The sequence below is a fragment of the Apteryx rowi genome, unplaced genomic scaffold (genome assembly GCF_003343035.1).
Source record: "Apteryx rowi isolate R43461 unplaced genomic scaffold, aptRow1 scaffold_136, whole genome shotgun sequence".
NCBI classification, from domain to species: Eukaryota; Metazoa; Chordata; class Aves; order Apterygiformes; family Apterygidae; genus Apteryx; species Apteryx rowi.
This window is the reverse complement of record NW_020447597.1, coordinates 1,179,344-1,193,431: the sequence shown is the minus strand read 5'-3', so window position 1 is coordinate 1,193,431 and position 14,088 is coordinate 1,179,344. Positions and strand designations below refer to the sequence as shown.

Below are 14,088 nucleotides of genomic sequence, written 5' to 3'. Positions count from 1 at the left end.
TGTACAGCATGCAGGACCTCTGCTGTGGAACCTCTCCTTGGTCTTAAGTCTGCTTTTTATCCTGTTTGTAAAGAGGAGGATTTTAACCTATTAAAAAACAACAACAACAAAAAMCAGYTTATTTTAAACCTGGATAAACATCTGGTACATTTATATTATTGTTCTATACAATTTACTATAATTGGCACGACTGAAGGAGGCAGGAAGCTTGTATTTCACATCAGCACGGTAAGGTTACTCAGTGCTAAAGGCTGTAAATGACATGTTTGTTAGTTTGAGAMATGTTTGTCCTGGAGGTGTGATTATAGTTATTATGTGTTAGGCTTAAGAAAATGGCTCATTTTGGATTATTCGAATCTCAGTGGATTGACAAAAATGGGAAGAAACTATAATTCAGAAAGGGTATATTTTCTGCAGATCTAGTCTGATTTGATGATGTATTGTTTTTTTGTTTTGTTTCTTTTTTTTTTTTGAGACTCAGTATACAGGCAGGTTAATGATCTTGACTGAAAAGAACTTTGAATTCTAAGAATGTAAAACAGTGTATGAATTCAGTCTGTAAGCATGTTTTTTGGCTTGGCTTAGGAATGATAAATATGGCTCACAAACTTTAGGATTAAAATAAAAACCTGTCTTTCAAACACAAATCAGGCATACTGGATCCAGAGATCTGATTTATGTACCTCTGTAACCACTTCATGAATTTTCTTCTAAATCTAACTTGTTTTTATTGCACTGCTGTATCTCTATTTCCTTACATCAAATGTCATATTTTCCAGTGAACTGACCTCTCTCTGCTTCCACTAGAATCAACGATGAAACTTTTGCTGACCTTATGAAAGGGATTTTATTACGTAATTGCCTGTGATAGTGGAAGGCTGGACTCTGTGACCCCAGGAAATCTCTTCTAGTCCTGTGATCCTGTGACTTGAGTGGGTGCAGCGAGAGGCCAGTGGGAGCCCTTTTGCAAATCCAGTCCCAAACCTTGCCTACCCAAACAAGAACATCTGGAAGAGAGAAGCTCTCTGTATGGCACATCTATAATTTTGCAATAAAAGTTATAGGGCTGGCTGGATTCAGAGTACTATAATTATCCAATAAAAGCAGTTGCCAGAATGTGGTTTGGAAGGGCAGAGTCTAACCTATATATAAACCAGAAGTGTCTTCCAGCCCATCAGGTGCACTGTGCATTTTCAGTAAGGCAGTGCCGGTCTAAAGCCATGTGCCTTGTAAGAGCAGTTTCTAGATGAGACAAGTTTAGATCAGCCACGGAAAAATTCTGTTTTGCCCCTATGAAGTGGGTGTGTGCGACCTGCTGCATCTACTGCTGAGTGGGAGAAGGGGAGGAAGGAAACAACTGAGCGGCAAAAAACTCTCCTTGCAGCTAACTGCTAGCTGGCCTTGTCCATGGTGGTGATGGCTCTGGGTGAAAGGGACTTGGTCTGCCATCACAACGAGCTTTAGTGTTTCTGCATTTATCTTATCTGGGATCAGCAGGGCAGAAGATTGGAAAGGGGGTAGCACTGGAAGTCGTCAGAATAAAATAAGTATCTTTTAACATAGAAGTTGGAAACAAGCAGCTTGTGAACAAACATAGAACAAATTGCCTGTGCCTAATAATGGTAGCGTGCACTCACAAGCTCCATCTGAGCATCTTCAAAACATTTTAATAATGGTAAACCTTAGTGAAAGACATAKAGAGGGCCAAATTCTTCTTTGAAGTGTCAGTAGTTAAAACCCAAGGAACTTATTTTGCTTTTGTGGAATTGTTTTGAATTCTTTTCCTGACAATGTAAAATTTAGCCCAGCAAGAATGCTTATGAATGTATGACACATGGTGGAACTCAGAGATATGAAAATTATATGATTTACCCGAGGTCATCGGGTGAGTCAGGGGATCTATGGGAATAGACTCAGTCCAGGGAAAATATCTTCCAAAGCCACTGATGCACCCAGACTTGTTGTCTTGCAATGGAATCCAGACAAAGTGCTTTTTTAAAGAACATAACTAGTAATTTGAAGCTTTGTGTCTGAACCCAGACAGATTACTTATTCCGGCAGTAGAGGACCTCAGTTATTAGTACTGGACACAGTGCAGCATGTCAGCATTGCTCTTATGTAAAAACATAGTTTAAAGCATGTTGCTAAAATTCTTTTCTTGTTCATGTATTTCTCAAAAAAAGAATATTTAAGTATGAATTGAAAACATAACTGGCAAGATATAGTCTGGAAGAATAAAATGTGGRGATTTGATAGTGCAGACAAATGACCTCTGGAGAAAACTTAATGGTTAATTCTCCATTACTTAGGGACTTGATTTCATGTTTAAGCATCTTTCTAAATAAATGCCACAAATTGTCAGGTTAGATGAAGAAATTATATAGTGAGGTCAGATTAGATGGATTTAAAATAGTGAAATCATTGGCATCAYGAAATGTAGGAATTTCCGCATGACTTAGAACACCATATTCCTCCAAAGTGAATAGTTGGCGCTTAAGGGGTAGACAAAAGATAAATTGCAGTAGATYTGTTGCATAAATCAAGCACCGAGTGCAGGATCTTTGCTCCCTTACTAGTTCAGAGTCCCTCTACGTGTAGTGTTGATGACTTTGCTACTTCATGTGAAGCAAGCTTGTGGTCTTTTAGCATATAAGAGTACAGGACCAATTTAACATTCATTTCCACATAGTTGGAGACTTTCAGCCTCTATCTCTTGGAAAAACTTCCCTCATATATAACAGGAGTGATATGATTTCAAAGTGTGATGAAAGGACCAGTGAAATCCAGTGCTGCTTTTTGGCTGCCCGTTTGCAGCTGCATTAGGGCTGGGCTGTTTGGGAAGGCGTATGGCCTACAGCAGGTAGGTTCATCACTCCATGAATCCATCAGGTGTTATCTTCTGCAAGGGTGAGAGCAAAGAAGCTGCCCAAGTTTCTGAGGCTAAAGTAACCACCATGGCATTGGTGGTAGCTCCTCAGTTTTGTGGCTTGTCCTCTGGGATGTAACCCATGCCAGGCACTTGCACTTGCACTTCCTTGGGAAGGATTTACCTCACAGTAGCAACCTTTTAGCATCRAGGTAGAGATCTGAGCTGTGGCAATTCTCCTGTGTTGTTGATGTAGTGAATTATTTAGAATAAAGTAATTTTAAAATCTAATTTGGTTGTTGCCGTTCCCTGCCTATTTGCCCAAGGAACGGTACAGCTGGGCTGGTCTGTGGTCTGTTTTGTGTCTTGGTTCAACTGGAAAAGTATGTCAACACCAGGATTTCCAGGTTGCAGGGGGGGCATGCCACAGTCCTGACTCTGTGAACCYCAGACCTCAGCTTAAGACTTAGTGTTGGATGGTATGGTCACAGCTGTCTTCTCCTGAGGAGGGGGAGGAAGGAAACTTTGGCTATCTGCACATTGTCCCGTTCTCACAAGACTAAAACAAATCCTTAACGAAATGGATGGTCGTAACATTTACATCTGCTTGGCAAATGAACTGAAATAACAGGCAAGATCTGTTCGCCAAGAATAGTAAGCCAACAGCTGACTCAGCTCCATCCTCACCTGACAATTATGCAGCGAGGGTAATGCCAGGCTCCCATGTAGGACTCAGCAGGCTGCAGATATTTTTATCTGTGTGTGAAAAAAGAATGTGGCACTTTTTGGGCATGCACTGTAGGACAGAAGAATAAGTCATGTTGAAWACTAGAGTCAATGTGCATGTTTGTTAATAGATATATACACATGTAGTATGTGTATACACGTGTGGTGTGTGTATATGTATACACACACATGTATGTATATTATGTATTTGTATAAAACCGGGAGATAAACCTTAATTACGTAGCTGCTTCTTGACCTTAGAACGATTCATAGAATTTCATGTGATTCTATCTAGAAGGTCAAACTGAAGWGGTCAAAATAATCCTTTAAAAATACATATATCTGTGAAAACTGCCTGTGCTTCAGTGGGTGTTCAGTGAATTTCTTGTACGTGAAGCAAAGATACAACATAACACGTGCAAAAGCTGTTGTTTCATTTTCGCTCGGGCTGTAAGACTGGGACTTGCTGTCTGAATGTAGATGTATGCAGCATAGACATCTCCATCTGATCTACTCACATCAGGTTCGCTGTACAGTCAGCACGCAGGTCTATCCAGTGTAACCGATAGAGCCCAGGATGTCCTAAAGCAGACATCTAAAACAGGGTGGAGAAACTGTGTCCAAAAAGAGTCTGTTTCCCCCGTAATAAAAGGAGTCTAGGCTGACTAACTCAGATACAGACACCTACCTTGCAGGTGACTAAAACTAGCTGAGACGAAACCTGCCTTAGGACACCAGCCCGTCTCTCAAGGTCGGGCTTATATGTAGATTTGGATGTCTGCAGGATGCCCACTTGCTTTCAAATGAGTTAGCTGCTCTGCCTGCTCAGGCACTCTTGTGCAAGCGTTGGGGCCCATGTCCTCTAACATCATTAGGTATTAAGTTCTGACCAAATACCTTTAATTTAAATCAGTGGGATTTATGTGCATAAAACCTTGCTGGAGCTGTTCCTGATCTACCTCTTTAGTAACTGACTACCTTTGTAAACCTGCCCCTACGTGACCTCTGAAAATGGCGTTGGACACCCCAGTAAGAAGCCTTTGAATATTAAATTTCATTTATTCTCAGTTGATACAAAGGAAGGTGAAAGTCTTTTACGGAGGAGCTTCCCAATGCTTTTCCTTCTGTATTAATTTTCTCTGAAGTTCTTAATGATTTAGGTTATCTCTGTATGCTTAATTTTACAGAGTATTTGGATATATGGCAACCCTTAGATGTGTCCTCTGTACTCATGGATTCATCCATCTCAGACTTTGAAGCTGTGCAGATTAGTAGGGATATATCCAATGACTTCTCCACTGCTAGAGACTTTTGTCTATCCGGTAAGAAATGTTTTTCTACAGCTTTATAGAATATACTGACATGTGAGAATGAAACACCAAGAGCAGTTCCTTCCTGCCCTCCCCCCACCTTCTAACATACATACACTTACCTTTAAAAATAACTTCATCATAGTGTTTCTGAATTTGAGAGAAGGGATCTGAATTGGCTTATCTAATGAAGGATCCAACAAAAACGTGAAGTGTCGTGCAGTGGTTGGGTAATTTTGACACATCTAGGGCTCAGAACTTCTTGCTTCTCCAGGCATTGGGCAATTTGGCAAACATTGTAACAAATACTTAAAGGGATGATGGGATTATTTTATAAAGGACAATTAAGAGTTACTTAGGGATATAGCTGGACCCACAAGACTGAGGCAGATGGGAGACCACAACCTAGCATTTAAAGGAATATATACCTGTGGTGCATGAAGGCAGGTTCACTGAGAGCTGGGGTGTAGCARGAGTTGGGTTATAGTACCAACAAAGGCAATCTCTTTAATCAGGAATCTGACTAGACTGCATCAAAATGGTCCTTCATTAGCTTCATATGAATGTCAAATCCTCAAATTCCTAAAGGAGTAGAAATAAGCAAAAGTCAAGTCATTGCTCCCACCTTCTGCAGAAGATGATCCTTGGAATGGTCCTACTTTCTTCAGAAAATTGACATACACACACACACACACACACACACCCCTACCTCTTCCTAAAACTGTTTGAGGGACCTTTTTAAAAGGAGAAATGTTGGATGCCAACCTCTGAGTGCAAAGTGGGATGAGCGAGATGTTCGCTTTTCTCCCTGTGGGCTGTTTGAATTCTGCTGAGGTCCTCAGTACTTCACTGGAAGACGTTTTTCTTCTCCTATAATGTATGATACCAGTTCTATAGCTATCTCTTTCAGTTCCAAAGGCAATGTGCCTTTTGTCTTTTGGCGGTTTTGGAGAAACTTCTGGAAATTTGAGGACATTTGTGTCTGAATATTCTGCTTTATAGATAAGGATATCTTTGATACTTGACCTGCAAAACCTTTCTTTTAAGTATCTCATAACATCATACAAAATATTTTGAAAACAAATTTTATCTGCTTCTATTCTTTGTTTTGCCTCACAGCTTGTTCAAAGAATCAGTCATGTACAGTGGTTACCTTGGAAATCCAGCCATCGGCAATAAGATGCCTTTTTTACCCGGATACACAGATATGCACATATGGCCTGCAAGGGCACAGATGTCAGATTTTACTCAAAGAACCAGCTACATATGTATATAGGAAACAAGGTAAGAGCAGGTTAAGGGGGTCGTGGAAGAAGAAWCTCAAATGTGGTGGCCTGTGCACCATTCTCATCAATGGGAGAGTGAGGAAATACTCAGCAGACATAAACCAACGTGGATGTCTCCTAGACAATTATCCATTGCAGTCTCAGTGGAGTTAGAGCTAAGCAGGATGTGAAAATGTCCCCAAATACTTTTTTTTTATCAAAAGTACCATATTATGATCTTGCATTGAAGCAGTATCATACAGGAAGTTTGGTCTGCAAAAGACACTTTGCAAAGTGCAGAATGGTTAAAAAATAAAAAATAAATAAATAAACAAAAACCACATTAATGAAAGTCCAGCTCCTTCCTCTCCATCTCCAGTAGTTCTGTTCCTGTATGTCCTTCCCTTTCAAGTCTGTGACTAACACAAGGCCTGTTAAAAACCCACTGTCAATTGAAAGTTTCAAGGACCATCGGTGAAGCCTCTGAAATCATTTAATATTTTTGAAAAGCTCAAAATGACTTAAGGGAGAAATAGAAGTTTTGTAGATAGCTAAAAATTCTGTTTAACTATGCACTTATTTGGAATTCTAAGTATGTTGTTTTTTCTTGTTTGTTTTTTTTTTTTAAAAACGCTGCTTTCTTTTGGTTTAACACTGATGACTTTTCTTCCAGTTTATTAAAGTAATTAGAAACTAGATAACAATAATGGAGGGAAAAAAAGGAATATTTCCTTTCCTATTCACTGAGGTTTCTGTGAAGAACTGGAAATCAGTGGAAAAACTTCTAGGTCTGAACTTGCTGAAAGAAAAAGGAGTTTATTATTATCAAATAAAGCAAAATCACAGACTATGAGCTTAAAGGAAGACTGGGTGTTTAGATAGTCATGAATGGCTTTCTTTTGGGTCACATGACTTAGAATTTGGTTAAATAAATTCTATTTTAATAGTGGAGTAGTACCAGATATCACTTAGCTCTGGTTTAAAGTAAGGCATTATTAAAAAAAAAAAAAAAAAAAAAAATCCTTTCTTTAGTTTGGCCAATGGTTCAGATAATCATTATATAAAAGATTTTCGATCAAGCTAAAACCATAATATTTTGGAATTTTCTGGCAGCAAAAAGTTAAATTTCAGATAGCAATTATGTTTGATCCAAAGTTTAGATACTGGGCATAAGTTCTGCAGAAGTAAATGGCAGTGCTCACAAGCACAATGTAAGGCAAGAGATAGTGATGGAGGTCCTCTGGTAACCCTGCATGGGACTGTAGGGAATTTGGATATAGCTGGTATTCATGGTGTCCTGTTGAAGCTGTTCAGAATCATATAACATAATAAAATAGTCATTATGGAACAGGGACTGAAGCACAAGTTTTTCCTGGTGAAAATCCAAACCAATAAGCTATATAGTTACCTTCCCTCTCTCTGACCTGCTATAAATATTTTAAGGTTTTGTATTTTGTCTTCTCTAGTCAAGGGGAAGGCTCYGAAGATAGCTCTGCCACCTTCTAGGAGTGCTCATATTCTTGTGTGATGTCTTACTGGAAGAAATGTTAGGGTAAAGGTTTGGAAAGTATTAGTTATTTATCTATTCCACTAGCTAATATCTAGCACTGCATGAAATATTTTATAGGGAGAGGATAACACAGACTTATCTATGTCCCATTTACCAAAGTGAATTAAATAAAAGTAGGATTAATTTTCATTTCTGAAAGCATTTTTGAAATGATACTAACTTAAAACACATTATTTTTCCTTTTTTCCCTCCCTTTATAACAGATTTATTCCTACCCACTTCTGAATCTGATTTAACCTCATCCGTGTACATTCCATCCYATGGAGATTTGATAGGCAGATCCCAAGTAATCCACATTGGCTCGGAGTGGAGAAACGTCCGTCAGTTCCTTGGGATTCCATATGCAGCTCCTCCACTYGCAGAGAGACGGTTTAGTCCTCCAGAGCCATTTGCTTGGGTGGAAACCTGGAACGCTACTGCGTCTCGGTAAGAAAGTCCGTTGATCATCTGAAAGAACTGTTTGTTTCTTACAGGTGTTTGAAAGTAGCCAGAGTGATGACCAAGATATTCATGTCCTTACTTGCAAAAGAACCTATAGCATACAGATAAATGCAGGCTTGGGACTTTATTTAGGAAAAAGAATCACTCCTCTGTCTAAGAACTAATGCCTGCCAGTACGTCATGAAAAAAACTTCCAGTACGTTGCCTTGAATTTATGTGTACTCCCCACATACCATCTACTGTCAATCCATTTTAATTCTAAATATTTGTACGCATACTTATAATATTTATACAAATACATTTTTCCTCTGCTGAGGCATAAATTAATGGAATATTGAATGAAACAGAGATGCTTTAATTCTGATTTAACCAGAAACTATGGGCATTCTACAGAAATCTTCTGCCTTTTATGGTCTAGGAGGTCAGGCTGAAGGACCCAAATAGTCTTTTCTGTCCAGAAACTCTTAAAATGAAAGTATTTTAATAAATGACTTGGAGAAAAATACAAAAGTTCCAAACATTCTTGGTAATGCATTAAGAAGAAACAAGCGCTAGGGACTGTATTACCAAATGGGCTAAATTCCTCCTAAATCCCTGTGTCAAATGTTTCCTTTTGGCTGGCTTTGACTCTGCAGATATGTGTAGACAGCATTGTGTTCAGTGAGCTTAGGCTGGATGGACTCTGTGACCATTGCCTTTGTGCACGTTTGCAGTGTTTCATTTAGGCTTGTGATACAAGTCTAATTTCCAGTTGAAATGGAGAATCAAAATGGGAAGTTATGAATATATATTCCTTAATTAAAGAAAAGAAGATTCTGATGAGACTACGTAGAATATCTGTGCCGTGGAATATGTCAGGACAGTGGGTTTTTTGTTTTTATCAGTAAGTAGAAATACAGCAACAACAAGAATGAAGATGTGAGAGTACTTTTTCTAGGGTCTTTCTCGTGGTGGACCCCTACTCCATGTCACAGGAAAAAAAAAATACACACAAAACCAGTCTGAGTGAGCAATGCTGCACACATACACAGGAAGTTGATATGAGAGATAACCTGATCACATTCCTATGAGTAAAAAACAGATCACTTCCTAGCAGTTGTGAAGAATGGCAAGGGGGAAAAAAAAGTGATAGAAACAAGAAACAGGAGATTGAAGATGAAGAACAGTGAAAACGAGAGAACCAGGTGGTAGGACTTGCTGAAACTTCTTCAGGTGGATCTCTAGAAATTAGGGTTGAGAGCTGAGATTTGGTGACTCACGTACTTCCAAGGCAGTTAATACTGTTCTGTGATCTACTGAGATCATGTGCTCCTCCCAGCTACAGCTGGCCGTGCAGTCCTCATGGACACAGTGCTGTCTGCACACCTGTGAAGAGCGAGAGATAGCTAGCTGATCTGACCAAAAGGCCACCTGCTTGAGGATATGCTAGATTTTTGCAAGGAGAGGTGGGAGACTGGCACCCTGCAGCCCTGACTTTGATCACCACCAGCTTCTGTGGAAACACACCCTGAGGGTGAAACTCCATTATTTGGGATTTGTCACCACAAATTTCTAGCAAAGCCTGTGAAGAACTGAGTTAAAAGAGACATGCTGTTGTCTTGGGGACTTAAAAGAGCATTTGCCCTTTGGTGGCCTCATGCTCCAGGTTGCACCTGAGTCATGGGTGTGTTAACTGCGTAACCGCATTAGCCACACAGGCTGATGTATGTTGGAGGCATCTGGTGAGACGTGGCCGCTTGTTTCCTCAGGTGCACAGTGGTGTAAAGTTAACCCACTAATACCATCAGTTCTTTGTGTGTGCAGCCACAGCATGGTGGTTGCTAGACCTTTGGTAAGACCTAACTGCCTCCAAGGTCTCTCTTTGAAAACCCTGCCTGGTGTTGCAATGAGGAGCCTGGCTGAGATTTTCAAGGCAGTTTAGGGATCTTAGTTACTCTGTTCATATCTGTGAATTTTCAGCGATCCCTTATGCCAGTGAAAAACTTGGTCATCATCTTTCATTATTCACTTGACGTAAAAAAAAAAAAAGCACTCTTCAAGCTTAGCATCAAAGAGGTGCACTTGGAAAATCAGAGGGGCTTCAGTCTCCATGTGTATAATGGGTGTTGATGACTATATCTTTGAGGACTGTATATCTGTGTTGCATAATATTTGTATATAACAAGTTCACATTTCCACAGTGCCATTACTGACAAAAGAAATACTTATTTATCAGTCTGGAGCTGCACCAGGATGTGGATAAAAGACTTCCAAAAAAATCTCCTGCTCTTGCAGGAACTGAGGGCTTGCCTCAGCAGGTGGCAGCCTTTCCCCAGAGTCAGTTGTGGTGTTAGGAGACCTTGGGAGCTGGAGGTGCTGGGATTCTTGAAGAGTTGCTTTAAAAAAAAAAAAAAAAAGTATATATATTAAAAAACAAACAAACAAACTTTCACGATCATTACAGATACCCCGTGGAATGAGGTATGGTTAATATCATTATGCCTGTTGTCCTGGCCAGATTTCTACCTGGGAATTTGTGCTTTGTCTGGCTAAAATGACTTGAACAGTTTCAGTTGGGGAAGATGCATTTCTCCACTGCAGTGTGAAAGCTCTTGGGTGATATTACCATCTGATGAGACTCCCTTATGGAAATATTCTGTAGAATTGAAATAAAGCTGGCCCTTTTCCTCCTTTCCCAAGAAAATTTCTAAAACCTTCTTTACATTTTCAATGTAAAACCTTATGAGGCAATTGAGAGCAATAATTTAGAAATAATTCTGTAAGTTATTACTGTCCTTTCCATAGAATCTTGTCAACTCCTTCTGAAAAATTTGCAATACTTTCCATAATTCACTGTGCAATATAAATATGGCCGTGAAATAGATGGAACTTGCTTCGGAATAGCTTATATTTGAATAGCAAAAGTGATCCACTTGGTTCTTGCCCTGGAGAGAACTTGAGCATATGAATCTCATACAGATGATGGCCTGGAAAATCTGTATGAGGCTGGCTGAATTCCTGTTGAAAGGTTACTTTAACATTGCTGGACGTTGTTAGTGGTCTGCTATGACACTTAGAGCAAACAGATTTTTTTTAAATGCATTAAAATTTAAATCTTGCTGTATTTTTAGATATATAACTTGCTGTTCGTTAGAAATAAATGGCATTTTCAAGTTCTAATCTTTTTTTAAAGAGGTGCCGGTTTTCTGGGAGACTGATTATAGACATGAAAATACATTGTGTTTTGTGCATTTGCATGTCTGTATACGAGCACACATACTTCTTACCTACTGCACCAAAGTATAGCTAAACATAATTCTAAATGTGATTAAAATGCACAAATTTAAAGATTTGATAACCTTAAAAAAATAAATCAAATAGCAGCAGTGGGAAAGGAATACAAGTTTTTTTGTTGTAATTATCTCAATCTATGTCTCTAGGGCAACTTGTTGGCAGCCAGGAGATGGAGATGCCCCGTCGTATTCTGTCAGTGAAGACTGCTTATATCTGAACGTGTTTGTTCCTGTCACCACTGTAAGTAGGAGACAACTAGAACATTTTGTGGCTAAGCATTGTCTCATTTCAAAGTCTTTTTAAATGGGCATGACTGATTGTTTTTCATGTGGTGGTCACCAAGCCCTGCAAGGTTAAATCAGGCACACTGTTGTTTTTACTAGTACAAGATTATTCCGTATAGCTTCTCACTGAGCCTTGTTCAGATAACTTGGGGGGTAGAAAATTAAAAGGACAGAAGAAAAGAGATACACAGAGGGAAATGAAAATAAGAAGGAAGGTGGTGGCAGAGGAGGAGAAATTAAGGACAGAAGTGAAATGAGACTGTTTTTCCAGCAGACAGTAATGAATGAAGCACAGCTCATCGCGCTCACAGCTACCAGCAGTCGAGGTGTAGCAGATGGCGTTTTTTCCCCTCATCTTTACTATCCTTCTATCATCTGTGGGGGTTCTGTTGAGGAATGAGGGTAGTAAACAGTGCTAAATCTATGCCCAACCCACAGATCATAAAAATAGACCCCTCAGAAATGTCTGGGCCAATGGTACAATCTGAGAAGTTGTCATTTGGCTGGGTGACTCTGCTTGGGCAGTGGGAGTTGGACTAGATGACCTCAAAAGATCCCTTCCCACCTCAACCATTCTGAAATTTGAAAACTCTTGAATTTCTCATTATAAACAGATATAAAATAGAGCTTCAAGTCAGAGCCAAACTGAGGTGACTGGCCAAACCCCTTGGGGTGCTGGGGGGAGACGTGGAACAACATATGAATCCCATTGAAGCATGCACCCAGAGTACAGGACTGGAGTTTTTCATTCCGTATTACTGATAATTTTTAGATGATGACAGCGGTTATAGAAGAAACTTGTCTGTCACCCTGTATGTCTGAAAAGAGCTGGTCTACCTACTGAACTGACAGTAGTGCACACAGTCCCATTCGGGCCCTTTTTAATCACTAGAAAGGCCAACAGCCTATTTTCTCCCTGCAGTACCAGGCTGTCCTTTTAAGTTTAGTACAGTCATTGCATATGGAAAACATCAGGTCACTGTCCCAGGCAGTTTGCCATCTCTGTTTAAGTGCTGCTTTCAAGGTGGCAGATACTTATTTGAAAGCATTGTATTTTCTCCTGTCTGATAGACCAAATGGACTTTTCTTTTTTTCCTTTGCAACACTGTGGACTTAATCCTCTGTCTTTTGTTCAGGTGTAAAGTAGAAGTAGGTTTACTCAAGTCAATGAGTTCAACATGCATAAGCCTAGCATAAGAGAGAATCAAAACTCCTGTTTTTGCAGAAGTAGCTGGGAACAGAAACATGGCATTTTCCTGTTTCTTTTCGTGGTAAGCCCTATTTTTTACTTGCGTACAAAGAGCTATAGTCATATATTTGCAGCCCATGGAAAGTTAAATTAACAAGTAAATACCAAATATAAAATCCCCTGGAGAGAAGAGAATGCAGAAGCTCAGTCGGTAGCGTTCTGAGTCTGAACGAAAACACAACATGGGAACTGCTGCCTGCCACTGAAGGATTCTTTAATTGTCAAACATCGAAGAGGCTGAATGACATCACCTCATTTTGGTTCCATAGCTACATGTACCACATAACCCTCCAAATAAAACTGGCACTTCTGAGATACTTTTTTCCACCTATAACCATCACCACCTGTCACACTAGCGAAGCAAAGCTGGGTTTCGGCTTGATTTGCAAAAAATTCAAATGCAAGATCAAGAGTTGAAATTCTCCGCTAAATATGAGTGGAAAGTGTGCCTTTCTCCCATCCCCTGCACATGTGTTATTCCCATCCTTATTGCATCATCTCTGTTGCACTTAATTCCCTGCAGGGCAATACCATAGTGTTAGAAGTGCTGGAAATTGCCTGGCTCAGTAAGAGTTAAAACTATCCCTGCTGAGTAACTCATTAAGTCTTTCAGAGAAAGATGGAGAAGATGATTGTGAACATTATAAAGTCTTATGGACTTCCAGCTGACTGAGAGCTTCTCAGTGGATGCTTAACTTCTCTCCCCTTGAGGGTTATCACGTGGGGCCTAAGCTCCTGCAGTCATTAAACCACAGTGGAGCTGCTGGGCTCCCCAGATGAAATCCCCCCGCTAGCTCAGCCAGCAGGAGCTGCCTGGCCTTGTCCCAGCTGGAAGGCTTTGCAGGTATTTTACACTTCTAGGTGAGACTGCATTTCATTTCTAAGCACAGAACAAAATGCTGCAGTGGTCAGTAGCCACGTGGCAGCCGTGGCTAGTTTTGGCGTTTGGATATGAGGAACTTGCTGACCCAGTTCCTCCCAGCTGTTGTTTGCGCCACACTGCAGTCTTGCACTATTGATGCAGACATTTCTACATCTGAAGCTACAGCCAAGTTATAGTGAATAGTTATGAAAAGACTGCCACTGACTGTGGCAGGCTTGAGT

General features: G+C 40.0%; 1 protein-coding gene across 4 annotated transcripts in view; it reads left to right on the top strand.

Moving 5' to 3' along the window:
* Positions 1-14,088, top strand: part of TG (thyroglobulin) — a 166,037-nt gene that overhangs the window by 76,523 nt on the left and 75,426 nt on the right. For 3 of the 4 annotated variants that reach the window (XM_026057056.1, XM_026057058.1, XM_026057060.1), the window contains exons 36-39: positions 4,780-4,914; positions 6,022-6,186; positions 7,941-8,163; positions 11,598-11,691. In XM_026057056.1, coding sequence (XP_025912841.1) covers positions 4,780-4,914; positions 6,022-6,186; positions 7,941-8,163; positions 11,598-11,691 — 617 coding nt within the window. The remainder of the gene's footprint in view (positions 1-4,779; positions 4,915-6,021; positions 6,187-7,940; positions 8,164-11,597; positions 11,692-14,088) is intronic. The other variant, XM_026057059.1, reaches the window with a different exon arrangement.